Source organism: Scheffersomyces xylosifermentans, assembly GCF_036884685.1.
Source record: "Scheffersomyces xylosifermentans strain CBS 12540 chromosome Unknown RJT20scaffold_5, whole genome shotgun sequence".
In the NCBI taxonomy this organism is placed as follows: Eukaryota; Fungi; Ascomycota; class Pichiomycetes; order Serinales; family Debaryomycetaceae; genus Scheffersomyces; species Scheffersomyces xylosifermentans.
In genome coordinates this window covers 895,826-922,223 of record NW_027042943.1, presented here as the reverse complement: position 1 = coordinate 922,223, position 26,398 = coordinate 895,826, and the positions used below count along the sequence as shown (strand labels likewise).

Here is a 26,398-nt window from a genome sequence, read left to right as displayed (position 1 = left end):
CGTCAATTTTGACACCAGAATTCAGTCGTCTATATATATACTATAGACGATGGCTTGCTCTGTTATGGTTCCATACTTAACTACTTGATCAACATTTCCTAATTGGGTAAATTGATTACACTGTTATGCTGCGAGAGAATTTCGCAACAAAAACATGCACTTCTGCACACTTCCGAAAGCATAGAACACGATGCTGATGGGAGGCTTTGTTGGTGTCATTCAAGATGGAAACATCCACTTCCAAATCAGGTTACAGTTTGGGACCATTCATGGCTGAAAATATACTGTCTATGGGTATTTATTTATATGCTAAAGCTAATGCTAATGCTAATGCTGTCTCTATTTTTGGTGTGTGCTTGGGGCGCGATTTCCCAAGTTGGGTCTCCTTTGAGAGGATGATTTCCTGTCAGGAATATATGCTGGTGCTCTATTGGTATTAGAAGAAGAGATAGCTGGAGTAATACTAACAGGTGCTCTATTTGATTTGAGTGAAGGAGGCCTATACGGAGGTGCTCTTTGGCCCACTGGAGTTGTAATGAGTGGTCGAAATGGTTTCATTTGTGGTGCCATCGATGGTTTGAGTTGTTTTTTGATATTTGCACCAAGTCCAATAGGTCGTCTTTTCTTGTTCAATTCCATTGCAGCACTGGTGAACCCAATTCCTGACATCACATTATCATTGACCGACTTCCTGAAACTCTCTTCGTTGATGGAAAAGGACTCTCCCTTAATGAAAGGTGTTAACCTGCCCTCATAAAGTTTGTTAAAATGTTGCAATGGGAACGATTCCTTAGTTGGAACTTCTTTGTTAACTACCTCATACAACTTCCTGAGAGAATCCCAGCTTTTGAACGCATCCTGGAAATCTGTTATGTGTTCAGTACCACGGATACGTTCTAAAAACCTCGACACATTCTCAATGACATTCCATCCTCCAGATCCAAGAGAAGTATATGATGACATGTATAGTAATGTTTTTGCTCTCGTCGTGGCCACGTAAAAACATCTTCTCTCCTCGTCAACTGCTTCAGGTCCTCCATTGTTTACAGCAAACCTTGCAGGAAGAAGGCCCTCTGACAACCCTGGCACAAACACAACTGGCCACTCCAAGCCCTTGGAGCCGTGGATTGTCGATAACGCAACCTTCCCTCTATATTTTTTATTTCCGTTTTCTTCAGAATGGGACCTATCCTCTTCTTCTGTCTCATAAAATCCTACTGAATGAATGAATCGCGCCAAGTAATTTCTGCTGTCTTCAGCAACATCGCTCTCTTGGCCACCATGGAATAATGGGAGCTCTTCCTCTTTATACTTGTATTCACATAATTGTTTCTCGACCTCTTTCACATTAAGATCTTGATTCGGATCGTTTGCAAACTCATGCTCAAGACCAGAGCGGCTATAAATGAATTTAAATAGATCGGCAACATCTGATGCTTTGCGATCTTGATCAATTGAGTCATTCTTGAGGTAAATATTCAATTCGTTTAACTTGACTCTGGCTTCCAGAATCATTTTTAAAAATGATGTTAGCGTCTGCCGAGTTTTGGAAGTTAACTTCACCTCTTTGAATTCATTGTCGACGATTTGCTGCAAAGTCTTATAGACCAGTTCCCTTCCAGAAATAGTCTCCCTTTCTAATAATGCTTCAATGGAAGCAATTGTCTTCTCACCGAGCCCTCTCTTTGGATAATTAATTGTACGTAAAAATGCAACTCTATCATTATCGTGTGCAATTATTCTCATGTAGTCTAGTATTGCTACAACTTCTTTACGGTCCCAGAAGGCTTTCCCTCTGATCATGAAATAAGGAATGCGTCGCCTTACAAACTCATTTTCAATTGCCCTTGTCTGATACGCTGCACGAACAAGAACAGACATGTCGGTGAATCTGAAAGGCGAATTCGGAAGAGCCATTAAATGCTCGATTTGATAACATATCCATTTGGCCTCCTCTTCTGGAGAAGTCAAATTGTAATAAACTGGCTTGAAAGTTGTGTCGATTTGAGACTTAAGAGATTTTAGTATTCTCTTTTGTTGTTGCCTCATGACTGTTTCTGAGAACACCAAAATGTCTGTTGTGGAACGGTAATTGTCAGTTAAACTTACTATGTTGCAAGGAGTTGGATATCTTCTGGCATAGTGCTCGGACATCTTTTCAAAGTTTATGGCTTGAGCATCTCTGAAAGCATAGATACTTTGATCTGGATCGCCCACAATTGTCACATTATCTTGCATTTGCTTGTTAGTCGGGTGACCTCTTGCAAATTGATACATAAGCTGCAACTGAATTTCATTGGTATCTTGAAATTCATCCACCAATACGTGTTCAACGAAATTCATCACAGGGTATGTTGATACTAGTACATTACAGTACAACAAACAATCATCAAAATCGAGCAAGCAGCTTTGTTGAAGCTTTGTTTGGTATCTCTTATAAAAAAATGAAAGGCATTTGTTATGAATTGCCATATTCTCATAGGTATCATACTTGATACCCGATGACTTTAGTTTTGATATCTGTCTTTTAATCTTCTTGGTATCGTACCCATAGTATTTCTTCTCCGTTCCTTGGTTTGCTTTGAACTGGATAGTATCTTCGTCCGGTAGCCCAGCCAAGAAGTCCACATCGGACCCTCCAAGATTACTCAAAACTTCTTTTAGTATGTGATCACTGTCTCTATCGTCAGCGATATTGTAATTTTCTATTCCAAGTTTCTTTCCGTATATCATCAATACTCTGTAGCAAATGCTGTGGAAAGTTCCAGCCAAAATCTTGGACACGTCTATAGCAGTATCCTTTAGCAAAGTCTCCAACCGTTCAGTCAACTCGTTGGCAGCTTTCTTTGTGAACGTTGTGACTATAATGTGATGGGCCGGGATCTTCTCCTTGAGCATGAGGTATGCTACACGAGATGTTAGCACCTTCGTCTTGCCCGTGCCGGGGCCAGCGATAATTTGCAACCTTCCATTAGCAGGCGATGTCACGGCCAATCTCTGGTTGGGATTCAAGTCGGCGAGCAAATTGGCTAGCACCGCGTCGTCGGCAGCATTAGACGATGACATTGAACCGATTAAACCGTTGGATTGCGAAGCATAAGGGTGATAAAAATTAAGATATAAATATTAATACTCATATAAATATGAATATTCCAGGTACTGTATTAACCAGATCCTAACGTACTCACTCACTCACTAAGTCAATGTTTTGGTTTTTTTCTCTCTCACAACAAACATACACCACGATCTCTTCAGATGCTTGTTTCCTCATACAGGCAATCTCACTCTCTCTCAATGTCTCACTGTAATTTGTCTCACTCTTCTGTTATGCACTTTGTATGAGATTAACATCTTTTGATCTTTGATCTTTGGAATAAATTATTATTAGTAGTTATTACTTTTATTACTATTATAATTAGTATATTTAATACTAATATAAATTTTGCTACATACTAAATTTATTCAGTTAATTTTTTACTTCAATTTATTACTTCCATTTATTAAGTAATCTAAATAATATATTATCTTCTCGTCCCATTCGATTTAACTTTTGTTTGCTTCGTGACAACCGGACAATAATTCACCTAAACAGCTAAAGATCATATAATTATCTAATCTAACTGTTTCTTGGACACCACAGCTCAACATCATACCATACCACTCAAATCACCGTCATAATATCACAGCCACTTCAGATGGTCATCAACACACAATAGAATGAATCAAATATGACAAATCCCAACCCTTCACTATATCATATTAGTACCATCATAGTGCTATTTCTAGCCTCCGTAGCGATGTCGCTACAGAACTGGCCAAGTGCTTCTCCACAGCTCCAAGTGGCTATACGGACTCAAAGAGATGTGTCCAAGCCGGTCCCAATAGACCAACTAGTCGCTCCTGGTCTCTCCCTCAATTCCATGGTATTTGAGAAAGAAGGCTATACTCTTGCGGCGCTTACTGATATAGCATCTATAATCGGGGTTGGCGTCCAAAACATCATGCTCGACCTATACTGGAATGAGTTCACAAAGAAGTGGCAGCTCTGTCCGGCTCCATTTCCAGTTAATGCTACCTTTAATCTCAACAGCACAGTGAACGTCACCTGGAACAAGAAAACATATCAATGTGCACCTTCTCTCACTGTAAACAGCTTGATGGAAGTCATCAACCAGTACATCTTGGGAACGCATACAAATATGGACGTCAATCTAATTCAAATCTTACTAAACCTCAAGTCCATTCATTACATTAACTCGAACCAAACAAAGCATTTTGAATCGGCGTTTATCTCCCAGAATGCAACATTTAACGCCTTGGGTAACTCGACGTTGAACGACACTTTCAGCGCCATTGGATCTTACATATTTACACCAATAGACTTAGCGAACTATAGATCTACACTGTCACTGGATTTGGCATACCAATCGTTCTATAACATGACTACAAGTGCCCTTCCTTCCCTTGAAACAGTTCTACTAACCTACTTCAGAAGAGTCTTTATCAATGTAGTCTCTAATGAATTGGTGGGAGGAGAAAGAGGGTATAATTTTACAGCTCTGGACAATAACACTGTATTCTTTCGGGGAGATGATTTACCAAGTACTATAACACTGAATTCGGATTCTGAGGTGTTACAAGAGTGTTATAATCTTGAAAATGCACCAGAGGTCAATCTTACTGCGTTCAACTCGTTGTCGTTAAACACCCATTTCCGCTATGTTATAGACAATGACAAAAAACCTTTCTCCAATGATACCTTTGTCAGATACTTACGATGTGGATATTCCCCAATCTTGAATGCTTCCAGCTACGAGGTTTCTACTCCTTCGGGTGTGAAACAGTCTTCCCGATTATCTGAGATAAGCAACAATTTCATTCCTGTCTCGTTCTGGTCTTGGGCACCTGGCGAGCCTGTAGCAATGGATCTGAACTCCACCTATGCTGCAATAAACAATATGAGTGTGGAATACGTTCCAGAATCAAATGATGGCTCGCAAGTAGCCTACAAGTGTGTGGCAATATCAGAGGATGGGTGGACAGTTGAGAATTGTTATAAGCAGTATCAGTATGCTTGTCAAGGAATAAATTCACCCCACGAATGGATAATCAAAGGCGTTAGGAAACAGTATTTCGAGGCATATAAAGAGACTTGTCCAAATGGATACAAGTTTAGTCTACCATTCCTGAGTGTTGAGATGTTGTCTTTGGTCAGTTCAATCCGCATTCAAAATGCATCTTATCCAGTGTGGATAGATCTAAATGATATTACTGTGAGTGACTGCTTTGTTTCGGGTGGTCCGTATGCTGAATGTCCATACCAGAGAACAGTTACTGAAGCCAAATTGGCCAGTTTGATTGCACCAAGTTTCGTTGTTGGTGTGGTAGTTTTAGTGTTGATATTCATGGAGAAATTCATCAGGGTCAACCCTATCCAATCGAACAGGAAACGGTACTGGAAGAAAACTATCCAGGAATATAACAAGAAACATGATTATGAGGGTGTGCCATCATAGACGATAAAATACATTGAAAATTTAATATTAGTTCCGAGATGAGGAACGATCACTAATGAACATTATTTATAATATAGATAAATCTAAAATTCTGTAGAAGCAAATGAACTCTATATGTACTCTCAGTAATAATACAGGTAATATTACTGCTGTTGATGCTCCCGCCCCATATATCACAGTACTGAGCTATTCATTTCCTACAACCAAAGCTGATTGAAACCTTTCTTTGCCTTCTTTCATATTCACATTTAGCAATTACAAACTACGAATTGACGGCAAATTCAGCTTCTTCAGTACTGCATCATTTCACATCATATTTCACTTGTTAGCACAAACTTTATATCTTCACTACCATTATAACCATCACCATCACCGTCACCATCATGGGTGCAATAATGTCGCATTTATCCATCCTTCTTCCTCTCCTCTCTCTCTCCACTCAGTCGCAAAATGTCGCAGCAACGGCAACTTCTCTTGCACTCACGACAATTTTAAACCATTCTTCAGCGGCAAAGAATGGTACAACTCATGTGTTTAACACCATTCAATTCAAGTACTCTTGATTGATAACAATCCCCAAATCATAGCTTGCAACATGAGTGACCAGAACTGGAAAAACTTGTCCAATGAATTAAGACGTAGAGCCGCTCAAGCTCGTACTAGTGGAGGTAATGCCCCAAGATCTCCATTGGGATTCTTTGCTGGATTTGGAGGATTGCTTCTTTTGGGAGGTGTTTCTGTCCTTGCCCAAAATGCATTGTTCAACGTCGATGGTGGTCAAAGAGCCATTGTTTACTCGCGTGTGGGCGGTGTTCAACCAACAATTTACCAGGAAGGTACTCACTTTGTTATTCCTTGGCTCCAAAGACCTATAGTGTACGATGTCAGAGCCAAGCCAAGAAACGTCGCTTCCTTGACTGGAACCAAGGACTTGCAAATGGTCAACATCACTTGCAGAGTTTTGTTTAAGCCAGATATCTATCAATTACCTAACATTTACAGAACTTTGGGTACTGACTACGATGAGAAGGTGTTGCCATCAATTGTCAATGAGGTCTTGAAGTCAGTAGTAGCTCAATTCAATGCCTCTCAATTGATCACTCAAAGAGAAAAGGTCTCGAGATTGGTCAAGGAGAACTTGGTCCGTCGTGCTGGAAAGTTCAACATTCAATTGGACGATGTTTCCTTAACGTTCATGACCTTCTCTCCAGAATTCAGTGCTGCTGTTGAAGCCAAACAGATTGCTCAACAAGATGCCCAAAGAGCTGCTTTTATTGTTGATAAGGCAATTCAAGAAAAGCAACAATTAGTTGTGAAGGCCTCTGGTGAAGCCAAATCCGCTGAATTGATTGGTGAAGCCATCAAGAAGTCTAAGGATTATGTCGAATTGAAGAGATTGGATACAGCCAGAGAAATTGCTGGTATCTTGGCCAACTCTCCAAACAGAATCTTGTTGGATAACGATACCTTGTTGTTGAACACAGTTACCGATAGCCGTAAGTGATTTTCATCGGGTCGAAAGCTTCTCGTTAACATCAATAGAGAGCCAAATATTTGTACATAGTAAAACACGAATACGATCATGATTAATAGAAGTACTATAATGTAGTCTACGTGATACTATGATGTAGAAGAAACATAGCTGATGATGTCCCACTACCCTCTCCATTATACTCTTGTTGTAAGAATTACTACAGTCGCATCTCTCTCTTACTGTTAACATTTAACATCTAATCGATCCATAACTAAGGTTGCTATATACCAATGCTTCTATAAATTTAACAAAGCACATTTAGAAAATCGAGTTGACAATGTCACTACCAATTGTGGCACCAGCACCAAAGATGGCAGCATTACCCAATTTACTACCAAATTTCTTCAAGTGATCATGAGACTTTGGTGGTTGTTGTTGAGGTTCCTGTTGAAATTGTTGTGGAGGAGCTTGCTGTAATTGTTGTGGAGGAGGGTAGTAATTAGTGGAAGGTGGTGGGAATTGTGAGTAACCACCGTAAGATGCTTGTTGTTGCAATGGCGGTTGATGTGGAGGCTGGGGGGAGTAACCCTGTTGTGGTGGCAAGTATTGAGCCTTTTCTGGAGGTGGAGCAGCAGCAGCTCTTCCGTGGGATTCGAACTCTTTTTCAGAGATTTCCACAACATAGTTAGATGGGAATACACCGGTTGTTGACTGGTTTTTGAGGTGTCCCTTCCACCAGTCTGGTGACAATTTCTCAAGAACAACGATTTGGTCGTCTTTCTTCAAGCCCAAATCCTCGGATTCGGTTGCGTTGTAGTCAAACAAGGCTCTACAGAAGGCAACGGGGGCGTTATACGCTGGTGGTTGAGGAGGACGTCCTGGCGGAGCACTGATCAGTGATGTGGAGAGCTGGTCGGCTAACTTATCGGTTGAATATGAAGCCTTTTCGTTAGTCGAAACGGAGCCTAATTTATCGACTCCCCATGCTGTCATGTCCTTTGAGTACTTAGCCGGAAGTGACAGGTTCAACTTTTCGTATAACTCCTCTGTGATGACCTCCGAGTCTCTTAAGAACTCGAGTTCGGTTCTAATAGTCGTCAACGAACGATTTATCAAAGGAGCAGACATGTGGGCTAAAGTTTTGATTTCTTGGGCTGATCTAAGCTATTGATGAGTTGAAAAAGACAGGTACTTGGAACTCAGAACTAAGCGGATACTTGGAAATGAAACTATAGTCTCTGTAAAAGTATGAGTTGATTCTCGGAACACCAGGATGAAATCTGTCTCAAGAAATATATATACGGATGACAATGAGATGTATATATAAATAATAATATAGACAGATATCGATCACTAAAAATATAAATTATATATGTAGCAATATAGAAATATAGTAATCTCTGTCAATCGGATATTCTCGCCTGAGATTGCAAGGAAGAAATTAATTCACAAATTAATAAATCACAGACAAATAAATCACAGACAAATAAATCACTAATTAAAATATTAACAACTCACTAATTAAATAAATCACTAGTTAAAAGAATCAGTAGTTAACGACTCACTAATTAACAACTCACTAATTAACAACTCACTAGTTAAATTTACTCAGTAAAAATCCTATGGAAAATCAAAGAGTATTCCACTGCATGTTTCTAATTACCCTTTCAGTGCATTTTTTGAGGAGGAGGCACAGCTGAGAATTCCTGTCATGATCGCATTAATATGTAGAGCTGAAAGGTGTTAACTATGGGAAAGTGCGACGAACTAATATATCGGCTCGGTTTTAGGTAATTTTTAGGAATTACGTCAGGAAAAAGGAACGAATAGCCCGAGCCTGTGTGGAGAGCCATGGCGGTGGTGGTAGGTTTATTATATGGCTGATGATGACATGGCTGATGATGACATGACATGGCTGATGGTGTAGTTAGTAGCAGTGGCTGTGGTAGGAAATACGATTTGCCAGTTGGTGCTGTTGATTTGTGCCGGTGAGTGCATAAACTTAACGGAAATAGCTATTGGCTGGAATTTATCCAGTATAGGGGTCTCCCAAGCCTGGAATATTCTTGGGGGGGAGTTTTCACGTGACACTGGACGAGGGTACTGATAATGGATGCAAAATATTCCATTGAGTCCCTTCCAACATAGTAGAACATCTGTTATCGTTACTATTCTCTCAGAATCTGTCACCATCTACCTTATTCTCCCTCCTCTGTTTCCGACCCCTTCTTGAAAGTCAATTAGTGTACTTCCATAAGTGCCATAACCCTCTGTTTCGGGCGAGGCCACCAATTCGTGTGTTTTCTCCCATAGCTTGTAGATTCGAATCGTGAAGTCATTCGCTGCAACACAGATGGAGCTATAATCTGGGCTCATGGAAGAGCAAAGGATTCTCAAGTTATGCGCTGCGGGGACCTCAACCACTGTAGTCATATCGGGGTACGAATAGATAGACAACAAAGAAGACTTCTTCTCATTTCCAAAACCAAACGTTGCACAGATCTCTCTCAGAAACCGTGACCATATAAGCGAAGTAATTTGACCGTTGGTGAGGACCTCTTTTAGCAAAGTACCACTACTTGAATGCCAAAATCTGACCTTCCTGTCTTTACTTCCACCGCCAGTTGCTAATAGCGATGGAGTCCAGGGGCAGTATGCAATTGCTTTAACGGCAGCATTGTGGGGTAAGATGAATTTCAATTGGACTTCAAAATCTGGATTAATTTTCCAGATTGTACAACTATTGTCATTCCCACCTATTGCAACTTCAGAGCAATCGCTATTAAACGCAATACCTATACAATGTGTTAATAACCTACCATACAATGGGTATTTCAAGGGAATAATTACCACATATTTGTTGTTGATTGCATTTGAACTTTGATTTCATTGAAATGAACGTTCCATATTGATCCTTTTTTACCTCATAAACATACACTTCTCCGAGTTCACTACCAGCTAGGAACATATAAGTATTTTTGACCCAAGCAAAGCAAAATATGCACTTTTCGTTTTCAGAAGAGACGGTTGTTAACACTCTATTGGCAACTTGATCTATGAGATACATTTTCCCCTTTGCCGTTGCCATGATAACATACTCAGAATGGGAGCAGGAAACTGCAGTGATAATCTCGCTGGCTGGACACTTAAGTTCTTCAACCATGTTATCGACACCCCAAAGATACGAATGAAGTCCTAGTCCTACCACAACTCTATTAGTTGACTTGGACCAACTCACTAGGTTGGAGTAAAAATCATTGCGTAAGCCTGGTGCCTGTAGAATATCGCTCGCTGTCAAGACTTTGGGCGGTCTCAGTTTTGTAGTCGTTACCACCGCTTCTTGGGATGCCAATAAATGCATGACTTCTCTTGAGCCAGTTGAAGAAAGTAGAGGCCCGGCCATTTCGATTGACCCATGACTGCCTCTTGATCCGGCACTATTTTTCCGTGGCGGAGTTTGGTTAGGTTTGCTTTCGAATTGTAGAACTTTGGAATCGTTTGCAAAACCTAATGCATCGGCAATCCATTCTTGATGTGAGTCCAAACGACGCACTCCTTTGGGAGAACGGGCTGAATGAGCTGAAATGGATGAAGACGCTGAGTCCAATGAGGTATCAGCATTCTGATTGAATGCTTCTGATCTATTGAAGAGGATATCATCTCGAAGCGATAGATTTGCAACTTCGTGATCACGCAGAACCGCTGTTTCCTGGTGAGTGTTGTTATTTCGGTATACCAGTAAGGACGAGTTGGATGGTATAAATCTGCTGCTAGTTTCCAAAATTGAATTTGATGGGCTTTGGTTATGTAGTCTAAATGACATTTTTGGAGGTTTTGTATTATTAGTAAATTTCCATCCAAATAGCACATAAATTGACTTCTTTTAACTTATAATGTTGAAAAAAGTGATGTACCAATATGACCTACCTAACAATGCCACTTCGATTGAACGCAATGACCAATATCTATTCTGAAATTTCAATCTGCAATTCATTATTCTTCATTAATGATATTTATGATAATCACATAGCTTACCCTCACACTTACGCGCTCTCTCACTATTTTTGCAGCCTATTCACTATTCAGATTAACTATGACACCCGCGCGCACACCATGAACTGGCGGCTAATGGCTGAAAAAAAAAAATCGGCCGCACGAAACTTTTCATACATTATATTATATGCCCTATGTGCAATACCATACTATACCATAATACCATACTCAGTACTACAGTAAATATATAATACACTATTCACTATGTCAGTAGCAGCTTATTTAATACTATTCATATATTCTTTACTGTTTGTCTATATTGATGTTTCAGTGGCTATCTTGTATATACCTATAAGATGCCTCTTGTAGTTACACAATCGCGTCCTGTTATTGGACTTCTCGTAGTAAAGGTTCTCTTCGTGGTACTATTCTTTGGCTTCTGCGGATTGGTACACCATGAAGTGGCCAAGAAAGTCAAACTGCCTTTCATAGATGAAATCTTCCATCTTAGACAATGCCAGAAATATTGCCAGTATAAATTCCACGAGTGGGACAATAAGATCACAACCCCACCGGGCCTTTATCTTCTCGGGTTTCTTTATACCAATGTGTTGACATTGATAACGGGTTCAAAATCGATATGTGAGAACATCGATGTGTTGAGATCTCTCAACATCTTAGGTGGTCTAGTGGTATTTCCAATTGCATTAAGAATATTCAAAAGATCAAATCCAAACCAATTTTGGAGCATAAACGTGATTTCACAGCCATTGCTATTCACGTACTACTTTTTGTTTTATACGGATATCTGGTCAACAGTGTTGATAGTGTCATCACTTGCACTTGTTGTGAATAAACCGTTGAACGACTATTCGTCATATTTAAGTGGTTTTCTTGCATTCGCTAGTATCTGGTTCAGGCAGACGAATATCATATGGACGGCATTTATACTAGCAGTATTAGTTGATAGGAGAATTATCAAGAAAAGAGGAGAAAACCCGAATGTCATCTCCCAAACCATACTGTTCATCATACAATTTTTTAAAGATTGGTACAAGACTATTCCCTTCTTGGTAAACTTCGTTCTATTTGCAATTTTCCTAAAAATCAATGGAGGAATTACTTTTGGAGATAAAGAGAATCATGAAATACAACTTCACGTAGTTCAAGTATTCTATTGCTTTGTCTTCATCGTAGCCTTCACATGGCCCGTATGGTTCAGCCTTTCGACTATCACCAACTACGTGAAGTTTGTAATAGTTGCTAATTACGGTCTTAACCTTGTCTTAAACGCATTGGCCATTTTCGTGATCAAGCTCATCATTGACAAATTCACTGTCGTACATCCATTCTTGTTGGCTGACAATCGCCATTATACATTCTACATATTTAAGAGGCTCATCAGCCACCGGTACAGTCAATTCGTTGCAGTTCCCCTCTACCACTTTTCAACCTATGCGGTTTTAAGTACTTTGGGTGCTACTGTCAGGCTTAGTATGACATTTGTCACCATCGCATGTTACTTGGTTGCTATTTGCTTAACAATTATTCCGTCGCCATTATTTGAACCAAGATACTACATTGTTCCGTTGATAATATTCAGACTATTCATTAAGCCAGTAAGTCAAAGAAGACACATCTTTGAATTTTTGTGGCTAAATCTCATCAATGTGGCAACTGTGACGGTATTCTTCAATTACGAATTTTATTGGATTAGCGAGCCGGGAGTTATCCAAAGAATAATTTGGTAATATACATTAATAGACACTTAAAACTAAAATACAATTATGAAATGAATGACAATATCCTGTAAAATTGTTCTGTTGATGTTTGCAGGTAGGTCATATCTCAACATCCAGGAAGACCTTCTTCTCTGTTTGAGACTCAATACTATCAGAAATTAAGACATCTTCTGAAGTAATGACCTCCTTAGAGAGAGGGCTTTTAGTATTAGAGTGTGTCTTGGCTATATTCTTCGTCTGCAAAGCTGGGACTTTGACCTTAGGCTTCCTTATTGATGCCTTCTTCGTGGGTACAGAAGACATCTCTTCATCACTCTCAGAATCATTTGCGGCTTCATTGAAGTCATCTATGTTTGATATGTTGTTATTGATGAATTTATCTGTGGAGGTCATGCTTCTGTTGGTCAAGTCCAAGATGCTACTGTCTTTAGTCGTCAATTCGATCACCAATTGCTTGACTTCAGGTGAAAGTTCCTCTTCAGACTTCTCCAACTCATCTAACCAATGCTTCGTTGCTCTTCTCTTCAATACTTCCAAGTAAGGCGTTTCCAACTTCGTGATTTTATCTACGTAGACAAGTTCACCCTCATTACCAATAAATAAGTCACCGTCATTGTTTTTACGGTCACGCTTGATTTCCCAGTTTCCTATTTCAAGATCATTTGCAAATATCAAGAGGAAGTCTCCGAAGTTGTCTGCAATCTTGAACTTGAAGTCGAATTCTCTTCCAAATAGTATAACTTGACCCCATTTTCCAGTACCATTTGGAGGAGGAGACAAATCGACACCAATGTAGTTACCTACTTCATCTGTGATTAAAGGAATCCACATAGGATGAGCAAAAGTTTCATGTGTGCAACCTGGAGGAATACATCTCTGAGTGGGAATATGGAAGTTACCATTTGAAACATTTGAAACTTCTGTCGACAATGAGGACGATCTGGATGATCTAGAAAATGAGTCTACAAGATCAAACGAAGTCTTCGTTGAAGATGTTTCACTCCCGCTTAATTTCTTTTTAAACTGGTTTTGGTGATTGTGACTGGTAGGCAATTTGGACAACTCATTGATCCTGGTAGTTTGTTTGATTTGAGATAATTCTGAGTTCAAGACTCTAGCTACCTTTCTCCAGTTTTCTGTCAGAATCATGATTTCATCTAGAGGCATGAGCTTCAATCCAAAGATGAGACCATTTATATCATTCGTGTTGTTTCCAAAATCAGATTGTCCGTCAGTCAATTTGAAGAATTCTACTAAACAGTTCGGTAATTTGATATTCAAGTCCTTCTGGAAGTCATTAAGATCCAGGTTTGTGCATTTATCTTGAAGCGAATGCGCTAAGTCTGGGGAGTATGTTGTAAGCCAGTTCTTGATATGTCTCCAAGCCAACTTGACTTCATGTACACCTTCGAGATTGTTTTTGTTATAGTTTGAATCCAACTCCACATCCTGAATAAGATCGTTAGAGGATTGGTTATGATGGGAATACAAGAGATTAGTCTCAGAGTCCGGCTTGTTGATCCTATTGAAGGACTTTCTAGAATCAAATTCGGAGTACTTATCACTTGTACTAATGGAGTAAATGAATTCTTGGAATTTTTGCCCAAACTTCATGGTGGATATGTTTGCTCTGTTATTATAACGGTCTGGAACGAATGTAGTACCACTTGCACTGTCAAATTGGGTGATTCGGATGAGTTATTGTATGAATCTTCGGATCCGACTCTGTCCGTAGGTCAAACTTTGGGCTAATATAAACGAGTGTCTCTTTGGTTATTTGAGGAACCAATTGTAGCTAAGATTTGATGTCAATAGTATAGAGTAAACACGACGAATACCAAACCTTTTCTTCTGCTGGAAAGAAGAAACTGATTCCAGCCTTATTTCAAGCGAGGACTGTATCACAAACGATCTCTAATTACAGCGGAAGGGTGTGTACAACTGCACTTTAGCAAACATGGGTCTACTCGTCTACTTGACTTTATCTGAAATGGGAATATTTTCTTGAAACGCGTTGTTTCAATTTGACATGTGTGACTAAGGGATGACGTAAGCGCGATTTATAGCCGATCTAGTTAGTGGTTGGAATGGGCAGAGGTGTAGGAAGCCGGCTAGATGAGTAATGGAGATAGTTCGGGAAGTGGAACAGGATTTCAATCGGAATTATGTAGATTATATCCGAGTCCCGTAAAAGATTTGGGGTTTGACAGTGAAAAGACAGATGAGTGGAGTGCTGGTTGCAGTGGCAGAACCAAGTGTACTGCATTGCCGCAAATGCTTACATCAGTTTATTTGGGTGAGAAACGACACGATGGTTTTGACTCCACCCGAGAGAATTGATGAAGTCTCTGGATCAAGTTCGACAGCGCTTCAAAACTCGAGCTGTGAATTTAAACAGGAGATTATTCGAAGTCTTTATGAGTACACAGAACATTCCAATCAATGGTCTACTGAAATTTTACTTTCTACAATACAAAATATAGCCCGGGCATGAAGTGCAAATCCTATCACGAAGAAAATACACGATAAACCGGGAACGTTGCTCTGGGAAGAGCCCACCATAAACAAAACATTATCCTGAAAACAAACTTAAAGGCGAACAACCCCATCGCATTAGTAAGATGGCCAAAGAATACCCTCAACCATACTAGGCATTATTCAAGAAGGGGGCATCAATACGCCTCTATTCAGTACAGAAATGCTCTCAGAACGAGAACGCTTCAAAACCAAACCGAGACACCGAAATATCTCGAGCGAAGCGCATCAACTAGGATCATTTTGATTTTAGGCCGCTATCCGTGGTAAACAAATATAAAGAACCAAAAGCTAACCAAGTAAAATATTCACACCATCAGCATTTTTTTAGTGATGATGGAAAATTTGGTTGAGTCCGGGTAACAAATTTATACCCTTGTATGCAAGAAAATGGCTGCCTTTTATTTTATATAGGTTTTTGCAGCTACTTTTTATAAGCAAACGAAGGAAGTAATTTCACCTATGTTCAGTTAAGTTCACCTTACTTTTGTTGTACACCTACGCTACTATATCCAAGTATCACGTATGTTTATTGCTAATAATAATCATTTACACATATTCTAGACATCTTCTATCTTTGTCGTTATATGAAATTTTTCCAATGGAATCTATTGCTTGTTCTTCAAAATTTGAGCAACACTATCAATGACACTCTTCTTAAGGTCAATTGGTTCAAATCCAAGAATCTTCCAAGACTTGGATGGGTCGAGCTTACAACCCTTTCCAATGGCTTCTTCGTGGCTGTGAGTATTAACGGCTGGAAGCTGGTCTTTGTATTGAGCGAAGTTCTCGCGGATGATTTCAACAATGGCGTATGTGGAAAATCTTTCCTTGTTGGTTGTTAATATTCTTTGACCAATGGCAGCATCGGATTCAAAGGCAACAAGGTGGGCTCTTGCGACATCTCTGACATCGATGTAACCTCCTTGCATCTCTGGAATTTCATCCTTTGGTCCCAATTTCAACAAGGAGTTAATGATTTCAGAGGAGGTGTTCAAGGTACCAACGGCATCAGAATCAAATGCTTGTGGACCAAAGACGTATACGGGGTTGACAATGGACAACTGGAAGTGAGGCTTTTGCTCCTTCACGAAATCCCAGGCAGCCTGTTCAGCAAAGGTCTTGGAAGCAATATATCCATTCAATGGATTTTCCTTGGCTTGTTCCCAAGTCAACTTGGTCCAGCTAGCTTCGTTAGCGGTGTAGTTTGGGTTATTATCATCTTCGAACATGGCAGCGTAGGAGGAAGTAACGACAACTCTCTTAACTTGTGGAGCATGAGCCTTAATAGCGCTTAAGGCGTTCTTAGTACCTTCAATGGCTGGGAGCAACAAATCCTTCTCAATATCAGTGGTGTTAAAATGGAATGGAGAAGCGGTATGCAAAAACACAGTGACCTCAGGGTGCTTCTTCAAGGCCTCGTCGAAGGCTCCTTCTTTCTGGATGTCGGCGACAATTTCATAAGAGAACTTGTCAGACTTCAAGGATTCCTTCAATTGGTCACCCTTGGAGGCAGATCTCACGGAACCGATGACGTTGTATCCTCTCTCGATCAATTGTTGAACGATGTGTTGGGCGATGAAGCCAGTAGCACCGGAAACGAAAACTGTAACAGCCATTGTAGTTAAATTAGTATTATTGGTTATGTTAAGTTAGTAAAATTTCTTTAGTAATAGGAAATCTTTGAAGAATGAATAACAACATTGAAAATTCTGCTGTCAACAGGAGCAAAGGTGTTCAATTTATACTTCTATCCCCAGCACATGGCAAACTGATATCTCGGTAACTGCATTAACGGAGAAATGCCGATGATTCGCAATGGAAGCCCAATGAGTAAGAGACAAGGAAAAACTGAACCGTGTTCCTTTCGGTATTTCCCTAAAAGTCAAGTCCGATGGAAAACCTTGCAGGACTTATACCCGATTCGCACAGTATTATTAACTAGAAACAGAAAGCTGAGACTTCGCTTGCACATAGCGAAAAGCTTCTCCGAGCACATATTCATGCGTCGGATAAATGCCCTCGGCGTTACCTAATTGGGATACACCATACTAGGAGCGACGAGAGTTGGAATGAATATGAGATTGATATTCACAGAAGCTTACTAAGGCAAAGTTCAGGATGCCTCGAATATCACAACATAGGCTGCTAGAAATTTGTCAAAGACCGATTGGGCTGATAGAATTACTTGTGTGGAGCCATTGGAACCACATAGCCACTCCAATGCGGAGACAATTAGATGAGACACGGTAGAATAGGACAGCAACCAAAGAGATAACCTAAGTGAAATAGGAGCTCAGGGATGGTGTTTCAGGATAACTCTACTTGCAGAAAAATTCTAATTGTGGAGTTGCATTTCACAAGTCTGAGCTCAGGTCCGCTTGGTTGTTTCATGGACCCCTCCGCTACACAATATTTTGCATTTGAACTTTATGACTGAGCCGTCTTTGCTATATGCGTTTTAGATGGAAATGATGATTATGGCCCTCTCACTCCACAGCTTTGCACTAGTAGCTGTCTTAGCTGTCTCAATGCCGACTACATTATATTCATAAGCATTACCAAAAAATCTAGTGAACAAAAGGAAATTGTTTTTCGATCTTCCCTTATTAGAGAACTACTAAGAACTATTTATATATGACATTTAATTAATAAGGTACAATTACAAACAATAAACTAATAAAACGACGATATCTATTATAGAATTATACAGATACATTTTTTCCATTTATTTATTTTTGCAGATGATAAGAAAAATGATAATTTATACTCCCCAATAAAGACTACTATTAAACAATGACGAATAATAAAAGCACTGCAAAAAGAGAACTCCAAGAACTCATCGAGGCCCCCTGGAGAGACCCTTTATACAACTTGATTAATTATTTTATCAAAAAGTAATAAATTAAAATTACCAGTTGCTGGCAGCAGCATCCTCAACAGCTGGGGTAGCACCAGATTCAGCCCAGTCGACTTCTTCAGTCTCACCGGTCCACTCGTCAGCCTCAACAGCTGGGACTTCCTCGACATCCTCGGCGGTCTTGGACTCCTCAGCAGCGTTTTGTTCAATCTCTTCTGGGTCTCTGTAGAAGTATAAATCTGGCATAACAGACCATTCGGTGGTTCTGTCTGGGATGATTCCTCTTAATCTTAAGACCTCTCTGGACAACAACCACCAGATCAAACCAATGGAGTGTTTACCTTTGTTATTACATGGGATAGCAACATCAACGTATTCAGATGGAGAGTCCATGTCGGTCAAGGCAATAACTGGAATGTTGACGTAAGAAGACTCCTTGATAGCTTGAGCATCGGTTCTTGGGTCAGTAACAACAACTAATCTTGGCTCCTTGAAAGAACGGGTGATGTAGTTAGTGAAGTTACCTGGGGTGAATCTACCAGCAATGGCAGTGGCACCGGTGTGGGAAGCGAACTTCAAGACGGCTCTTTGACCGAAAGTTCTGGAAGAACAGACAGCAACGTCGGAAGCGTTTGGAACGGCAGCGATGATTCTGGCAGCCAAGACAATCTTCTCCCAGGTCTTACCGATGTTGATAACGTTAACACCATCTGGTCTGGTCTTGTAAACGTATGGCTTGTTGTGAACCTAAAATAACTGTTAGTATATTGTTTTATCATAATGGTTCATCATAGGGATGTACGAGGTATGATAATGAATTAGTTACGCTGGATGATGAATCTTTTTACTGAAATTTTCATGGATGGAAAGATTCTAAAATTTTTACGTTCAATGGATGAACGGTCCAGAATTTCTTTGATCTCTGGCTTTTCTGGAAGTGAATTCGTTGGATTTACTGGTTTAATTGTGTCTTTTTGCTATTTTTCATACCCCAAATATAAAGCTTTGGTACAGATTCAAGATGCTCAATGAGCATTCCAATGGAAAGACCTCATCATTTCATCGATCACATATGGCTACATTAGAAATGATATCTCCTCTATCATTTCCTCTCTTTTCCACTGGTATTTTATCGATCTGTTAATCCCATTTTCTATCTCTACTAATTCAAAATCTTATCCTCGTCCTCACTATGATTGAATTCTTTGCGGAGTTCACATACTTGAACGTTCTTGGAACCCAAGTGAACGTTGGCAGCTAACAACAACTTAGCATCTTCAGGAGTTAAGTCAAACGAAGCTGGTAATGACATCTTTAGTTGATACTTCTTGGTACTGGAAATAAAGCTTCACGAGTCTCTAAAGGTAAAAATATATCAACTTTCAAAACGTAAAAAAAATTCACTACTGATGAAAATTTTTATGAAAATTCTCACTATACTGTGCTCTCACTACCTGAGGAGATTGATAGTGAAAAGTGCGAGCAGTGTTAACTATGTGGTGATGTCTGCAGGACGTTTACGATGATGTAAAAGACTATGGGCGTGTGGATGGATTTGCTTGTGCGCGCACGAAGAAATGTATATAGGTGGTTGGAGACAGGGTGGTGCAGGGAGACACCATGAGGGAGGATCACGTGGGGTGGTTGTATAATAGGGCCCAGCCCTAATGTGTTTGTGATGCAACTGTAATGCGACTGGTTTGGGTGCAAAACTTGGTCAATATGAAGGAAGGAAGGGGAAGGGAATGAGGTTCCAGAGTATAGGCCAAGGCTATACGGGTTGTATGGGATATATGGGATATATGGGCTGTATGGTTATATAGGTTATATAGGTTATATGGGTAGGTCAGATCTCTTCAGACGACTAGAGATAGAAGAGCCGAAGTCTGCACAAAAAATGGAAATCTTGGAGTTACAGTGATACATGGGTTGGGTATTCCCTGGTATTAACAGTATGAAAGTGGGCATTTATGACTGTTCTTTTGCTTTCGTGAATTGACAAATACGTAAAACAAACACGTAGCAGAAGTGAATATGTCTTCTCTTTTTTACTATATTACACGATTACTTTTTGATCCGTGGACGTTACTACTCTAATTATACTATATTATCCTCCACCTATTTAACATGCTTCCATATACTAGTCGTTTTGTCGTAGTTCGCAGGTAACATTAAGTAATGGAACTTAAGCTCATTATTGTATTTGATTGAAATCTCTTGCCCGGTAAAGAAGTTCTGTATGATCGACTTCCTGAAGTTCTTTGAATTCCTAAACAACTGGATGAAGTTGGTGAATATCTCATTATAAGATAATGACTTGTTGCACATCCTCACATAACTGCTATTTTCACTATTAGTGATGTAGTTGAAGTTAATTCCTCCCTGCAATCTATTAGAATTTTTCAACTTCAATAATATAACGAAGAGCGGAGTGAAATTGACAATGATCTGAACATTTTCAAGAAAGTTCAATGTGGCAAGTAATGTTAACCAGATCAAGAAGTACATCAAATAGAATGCAAATACCGTAGGCATTAACAAAACCAACACCATAAATAGTAAAGTACCCAAGAGTAACTGATCTATTTCAAATTCATTGGAATCCTCATAGTTATTCAAGTTATCAATTCTATTCCTCAAGACATTGTATTTTTTACCACGAAATAATTGAAACAATGACTTTATAACTTCCAATTGTTTCTTATAGACCTTTGTTGATGAGTAATAGAAAAAGGAAATGTGTACTGTTAGAATATTGAGAATATCAATAATGAATCCTAACAAGAACGACAATCCACCAAAATAACAAAGGATCATTAAAAATATCTTAAAGTAATGTAGGAGCTTTATCTGTAGGTGCGGTGTTAAGTTCAATTCGATAACATCATTGACCAAAAATTTCCAGAATTTTAATGTCCAAATGAATAAATCGCCCATGAACTGACCCAACTCGTTATTTAATTTGAAACCGGCTGGGTGTTTCAACGAGACCCATGAAATCAACTCAATGAGCTCGTTGAAGAGATACTTTTGAATGAAAGTTTTATGCAAGAAGTTTATAATGCTGTCAAAGTTATCCATGATAATCTTGTATGCTGTGGTACCATATAATATGTCGTTGAATATTAGCCACAATGAGTTGTATAAATTAATGTAGTTCGAATTATTAATATTAAGACTGGAATTAAAGATGGGAAGATGTAACTCTTTCAACATCTCTGCTTGGTTGTCATCTTTAGAGAGAACTGATTTCTCGTAATAAAGCAAGAATTGAATAGGAAAGTAGTTTAGCTGTTTAAGACGCAAGTCAAGCAGACGAAATACTTTTGATGTTTCCACCAAGTTGAACTTGAAAATATCAATGTTGATAACCCAAATTAAAAATATTAGGACATATTGTAATGAGCGTATTAGCTGTATGACAATACCAAGAATAGTTCTTCTAAAATTTTGATATATCGCGTAATGCAGGGGGTGAAAGCTAACGCTAGGGGATTCGCCAATGCAATTTCGAACTTCTATTCTGATTTTAACTACTTGATTTATCTTTTCGAGAACAGAATCATCGGAGATAAAACTCTCAGTACTGATGGGTGTAGTTGTTACAGGTTCCACTCCAACCAATTTCTTGACTAGGTCATCTTTGGCTGTTGAAACATTTTCGTTTCCCATTGATTGCAATAGAATAGGTTCAATGGAGAAGTATTCCAAGTTTTTGAAATTAGGAGGCTGGAAAATTATTATGCAATAGTTGAAATTAGAATCACCCCTAATAAAGGGAAGTTTGCTTTCAAAATTAAACCCAAAATTGAGGTCGTACTTGGGGGACTCGTCATTTATCGATCCTATTATTCTTAGTTCTTTTAAGGTGGATGGCAAAGTTTTGAAATCAATCGTATTACTCTCTAATATCTGGACCACCACGTAAACGTTATTCTGCTTAAAACCTATCAAATACCATGTCTTTGATCTGGTCTTGGTCTTGCTGCATGTTCTTATCAAGTCGTTTGGGAAATAGATCTGGTGGTTTTCCATTGATTTCTTCATCGAGAGAAACTATCTCTTCGGAGGTACTGGGAACTGTTGTTTAAATTCTGGTAGAATTGTTTATGGTCAAGGAATGGCGAGGAGACCACGTCTTGTATTTCACTGTCGTAGTCAGACTCTTCGAATGATGAGCGTCTTGAAAGTTCTGGGGTTTTATCTTCTGGACGAAGTAACGTAAATATCGGCAGTGAAGTGATTGCCTGGTTTAATTCTTCTACTTCTTCTTGTTCTTGCTCCGATTCTGCTAGTTCTGTGAGATGGTACTTTTCCACAAAGAGCCTAGTAACTAGATAGTTAATGCCTAGAAACGTTAACAATACGCACACTACTGACACAATAAATCTCCACGTAACGCTCAGAAAAACCTGGTTAAAGTTGGCTACAATTATCTTCATAGATGTAATACCTCATACAATGTCATAGTTATGACGATCGCTACTCAAGATCACAATTATAGTGAAATATATAAACAATTTCATCATGTTTAACTTGTCTCTTTTGCTGTCAATAATTTTTGATAGAGAGTCTGCAGCATTCGTGTGCGTACCGAACATGGGATTTTGCAGTAAGAACGTTAGTAGAGTCATAGGAGTAAGTAATAGGGGTTAGTGATGTAAGCTTGGAATTGGGGTTAGACCAGAGGGATATGGGGGTTGGAATTTGGGCAGAGAAAAGAGGAAGGTTTATGGAAGGGGATTATGGTAAAAAATGGAGTTTTTCATAGAGTGGAAATCATAGAGTGAATATCATATATAGTGGTTTCTACAGATTTACGGTCTATTCAAGTATTAAATATGGGGGTATTTCACAATAGAGAAGAACTAAAGAATTGACATGTGCTGTTCCCAAGTTATGAACATTTCAACTGAAAGCAACACCGCAAAAGCGTACAATATGAATGACAGTGAAATCTGAGTATGACAAGCACTCACGGCTTGCTTCTCTCTTTATGGATAAAACTGCTCTTTCTATGCAATTCACTGAATGGTTTATGAGGCAATGTCGTCGACGGGCTATTTGGGACACTATTGTCAGAAGAAGACTTGGTGACTGGGGTATTGGTAGAGGAAAAGGACTTGGACCTTACCAATAAATCTTGAATTGAGGCCACGGAGTTGCTACGGCTGAATGACTCAGGCTCGCTGAATCTGTTCAATCCAAGAATCCACTTGACCGAAACCAACCCAAGAGCACAAATAGTGAAGATACATCCGGCTACCATGAAAACGACCTGTGGCCTGTTCCATTGTGATAAAGAATACTTATACAATGAAATGAAAACAACAGGACCAAGTATGGTAAAAATGTTTTTCAATAATGCCATAGCTCCAAACAATTCACCGATCTTTGACTCGGGGTAGAACTTAATGATGGCAGAGTTGAGAGTAGGACTGGCTAGAGAGCCAAAACTTGTAAAAATCATGACAACGAAGAACTCGTTGGTAGTACGGGCAAATGCGATAGCTGTTAAGGTTATAGCATCTGTAAAAAGCCCAATCGAACCCATACAAAAGTCAACCATGTCTAGCTGTTTCTTCATAACTTTGAATCCAAATGTCTTTTGAATAAGTCTGTGGTTGATAATAGGTGATAATACAAGAAGAACAATTGCCTTGGAAGAACATGCGATCGCTAATAAATGTCCGATATCCCTTTGGTTCCAGCCAAAGACATAGATACCATACATTGCAAAGAGCTCTCCCAAGGAAATGGCAAGTGCAGATAAAAAGCAGTCCACCATCACCAAAATAATAACAGCAGTTCTTTCCCTTCTTCTTCTGGACTCATCCCCACGGTTAACTACATCGTTTGGAAACAAAAGAAGCTTAAGAGGTTTTAAGAAGTTAATGGCATTGAATATCTTCACACGGAGCGGCTCTGCAGGCTCTGGAACGCCATTGATAGCCAACTCAAGCAGAGAGCTCAGTGAAATCGACATGGAACGAGACTTTTTCCTTGCCTTCTCTGATCTGGATTCTGGTAAGACAAAGAAGGCGAAAAGCAACCCCAAGAAGAACATTATAAGCTCGAATTTCAATGGTACGAACTCTTCGCGCGAGATTGTGGTGTTAATGTCTAAGAAGGTGGTTGCTATCTTGGTGTTAAGCGAAAGTATGAGATTACCGATAACAGGACCCACACTTAACCCAATGTATAATGCTGCCAAACTGAAGCCAAGAGAGTAAATTCTTTCGTGAGGCTCCACAACGTCAGAAATGTAACAATTTGTTATTGTCACTAAAGTCAATACACCTCCACACAAATTACTCAAGATTTCGGTCAAAACCATAAATCCGAATTGTAAAGATGTGAAGTTGTACATGATGAGGAAACGAACGAACCTACCTAGCACCAAGAAGCAAAGGATCAAGCAGATGAACAACTTCCTACCATATTGGTCGGAGTATGGACCCACTTTTCCCAGAGCAATCAAGGTAATTATACCAGAAGCAATGTTATAACTCAATTGTAAATTGGACATGACTATTTGGGCTTCTGCTGGATTACAATTTCCCTGTCCATTGCTTAAATAGTTGCAAGACAACTTATAAGTGATGATTTGTCGAGTGGACTCACCACTAGAATTGGCAAGAGCAAATAAGAAAGGAATGAAAGCTACCATCATTACACTGGGTCTTTTGAACCAGTGAAGTGATTTGTTCAAGCTTCTTTGTTCTCTGAGCCATATGATATCTTCACAGGTGGAATTATCGTAGTCCTCGTCATCGTCCACGATCGCCTCGTAGACGTCATTGACAGCGGTCTCCAAGTTTGTGAGGTTATTAGGGTTGATAGGGGCTCTACGAAGCGAATCTGACAGCGACGACGATGGGTTGAAGCTATTTGCCGGAATTAAGGGATCCAACTCCGAGGGAGATGGCGACCTCCTAGCAGCTCTTTGAGGAGCAGCCATTCTCGGTGTATGGATTGGAAGACTCTGGTGAACAAGAGACTTTTGCGGGTTTGAGAACAACGAATGTGATAAACTACGCCTAGCGGTATACCTCTATTTACAGCGACTCACCACTGTACCACAGTTTTTCACTGCCTTGCACCAGTTCGATGGACTAGATCAGCTATATATTTCAGGGCGAGCAAACTCGCACTAACTAGTCTACTATTTACCATTCACACAGGAGTACGAATCGGGGTTCATTACTAAGTGGTGGCTGTAGCTCAATTAACCACTGTTTACCTCAGTGGCAGAAGGCCGGATTTAGTACTCGAAGCGGAACGGAACATGGAACTGTCGCCCGAAGTACAGGATTACAGTAATACAAATAATACAATAATACAGGAATGAGATAGCATCATAACAGTAGTAGGCTCTTTTGGCGGTACGGCTCTCCTATGGGGTATGCAGAGAGATAGTTCGGTGCATGGACTAGGGAATTAAATCCGCAATGAATCTGATGATTTCGTATGCAACTGCTTGTTTTTTGGAGGCTTGTGCAGAGTTGTTTGTTATTTGATTGCTACCACTAGGGGAATGGGAAATGGGGATGGGATAGACCCGCAGCGCAGCTAAGCCAAGGCTGGAACGGGTAAAAGTGTATACAATGCGAAGAGCAGCAGCAACTAGTGATGCCAGCAAGAGACTAGGGATTGGAGGAGAGAAGTGAGTTTCGTTATCTCGTGTGTACTTGGAATTGACGTCAGGAATATGCATGTTTGTATCTCAGACATGGATGTCTGTGTTTCAATATCATCCATGATAGACTAATGGAGAAGAGGCATACGAAAACCGAAAACTCTAAAATTCCTGCATTTTTCATATCTCTATCAATAGCTTATTTACATTATGTAGAATTAGCCAAATCCGGAGATCAAGGGATTAGCCGTTTACAATTGTGTAGCACTGGTTTCATTAGTAATTTGAACACAATTGAAATCTGAGTTTAGTAGGAAGTTTAATAGGAGATTAAAATCTGATTAGTTATGTTAAAAATTCTGGGGTGTCATATCTATGTCAAATATTATATGACCACAATATTATATCATCCATTGCAAAAGTTTAATGGTTGAATACAAGGAGTTTGGTTGAATTTACACATCTCCAAACAGTACCCCCATTTATCATGAACATGGTGCATGTAATAAAAGCATCCGTGTGTTAACATCTGTGCTTAACATCTGTGCCCTTTGAATTCTAATTGACCTCTAAAGCAAACAGGAATCCAAATCAACATCCAAAACAACATATAGATCTGTGTGGCGCTACCAAACTTCA

The 26,398-nt window shown here is 39.5% G+C and overlaps 11 protein-coding genes across 11 annotated transcripts; 3 read left to right on the top strand and 8 right to left on the bottom strand. All coding sequences in view use genetic code 12, as the record gives it.

Annotated features, from left to right (window-relative positions):
• Positions 1–126: 126 nt before the first annotated feature.
• Positions 127–3,200, bottom strand: RJT20DRAFT_48916 (DNA helicase). The gene has a single exon (XM_064920357.1). The coding sequence runs from the start codon at positions 3,064–3,066 to the stop codon at positions 340–342; it is 2,727 nt and encodes a 908-aa protein (XP_064773744.1). The 5' UTR covers positions 3,067–3,200; the 3' UTR covers positions 127–339.
• A 597-nt stretch (positions 3,201–3,797) lies between these two features.
• On the top strand, positions 3,798–5,516 carry RJT20DRAFT_96912 (uncharacterized protein; the record flags this gene model as incomplete). The annotated part of the gene is made up of 1 exon (XM_064921650.1): positions 3,798–5,516. The coding sequence occupies one exon, from the start codon at positions 3,798–3,800 to the stop codon at positions 5,514–5,516; it is 1,719 nt and encodes a 572-aa protein (XP_064773743.1).
• Positions 5,517–6,111: 595 nt separating this feature from the next.
• On the top strand, positions 6,112–7,020 carry PHB2 (prohibitin subunit; the record flags this gene model as incomplete). Its single annotated transcript, XM_064919723.1, has 1 exon — positions 6,112–7,020. The coding sequence occupies one exon, from the start codon at positions 6,112–6,114 to the stop codon at positions 7,018–7,020; it is 909 nt and encodes a 302-aa protein (XP_064773742.1).
• Positions 7,021–7,164: 144 nt separating this feature from the next.
• PIN3 (Pin3p) lies at positions 7,165–8,490 on the bottom strand. The gene has a single exon (XM_064920356.1). It carries the CDS (start codon positions 8,116–8,118, stop codon positions 7,309–7,311), a length of 810 nt encoding a protein of 269 aa, XP_064773741.1. The 5' UTR covers positions 8,119–8,490; the 3' UTR covers positions 7,165–7,308.
• A 693-nt stretch (positions 8,491–9,183) lies between these two features.
• RJT20DRAFT_135651 (uncharacterized protein) lies at positions 9,184–10,813 on the bottom strand (the record flags this gene model as incomplete). The annotated part of the gene is made up of 2 exons (XM_064918419.1): positions 9,184–9,785; positions 9,841–10,813. 2 exons carry the CDS (start codon positions 10,811–10,813, stop codon positions 9,184–9,186), a joined length of 1,575 nt encoding a protein of 524 aa, XP_064773740.1.
• Positions 10,814–11,245: 432 nt separating this feature from the next.
• DIE2 (dolichyl-P-Glc:Glc(2)Man(9)GlcNAc(2)-PP-dolichol alpha-1,2- glucosyltransferase) lies at positions 11,246–12,779 on the top strand. Its single transcript, XM_064920355.1, has one exon. It carries the CDS (start codon positions 11,340–11,342, stop codon positions 12,732–12,734), a length of 1,395 nt encoding a protein of 464 aa, XP_064773739.1. The 5' UTR covers positions 11,246–11,339; the 3' UTR covers positions 12,735–12,779.
• A 45-nt stretch (positions 12,780–12,824) lies between these two features.
• Positions 12,825–14,339, bottom strand: SMI1B (Smi1bp; the record flags this gene model as incomplete). The annotated part of the gene is made up of 3 exons (XM_064918824.1): positions 12,825–12,949; positions 13,040–13,687; positions 13,727–14,339. 3 exons carry the CDS (start codon positions 14,337–14,339, stop codon positions 12,825–12,827), a joined length of 1,386 nt encoding a protein of 461 aa, XP_064773738.1.
• Positions 14,340–15,721: 1,382 nt separating this feature from the next.
• Positions 15,722–16,977, bottom strand: RJT20DRAFT_128951 (SDR family oxidoreductase). Its single transcript, XM_064917394.1, has one exon. It carries the CDS (start codon positions 16,877–16,879, stop codon positions 15,869–15,871), a length of 1,011 nt encoding a protein of 336 aa, XP_064773737.1. The 5' UTR covers positions 16,880–16,977; the 3' UTR covers positions 15,722–15,868.
• A 960-nt stretch (positions 16,978–17,937) lies between these two features.
• On the bottom strand, positions 17,938–19,550 carry YST1 (40S ribosomal protein uS2). The gene is made up of 2 exons (XM_064917393.1): positions 19,343–19,550; positions 17,938–18,867 (listed from the first exon to the last, which is right to left on the bottom strand). Exons 1-2 carry the CDS (start codon positions 19,430–19,432, stop codon positions 18,172–18,174), a joined length of 786 nt encoding a protein of 261 aa, XP_064773736.1. The 5' UTR covers positions 19,433–19,550; the 3' UTR covers positions 17,938–18,171.
• Positions 19,551–20,141: 591 nt separating this feature from the next.
• Positions 20,142–22,647, bottom strand: GPI1 (phosphatidylinositol N-acetylglucosaminyltransferase). The gene has a single exon (XM_064917392.1). The coding sequence runs from the start codon at positions 22,165–22,167 to the stop codon at positions 20,239–20,241; it is 1,929 nt and encodes a 642-aa protein (XP_064773735.1). The 5' UTR covers positions 22,168–22,647; the 3' UTR covers positions 20,142–20,238.
• RJT20DRAFT_128947 (uncharacterized protein) lies at positions 22,648–25,521 on the bottom strand. The gene has a single exon (XM_064917391.1). The coding sequence runs from the start codon at positions 25,079–25,081 to the stop codon at positions 23,096–23,098; it is 1,986 nt and encodes a 661-aa protein (XP_064773734.1). The 5' UTR covers positions 25,082–25,521; the 3' UTR covers positions 22,648–23,095.
• Between the last annotated feature and the right edge of the window lie 877 nt (positions 25,522–26,398).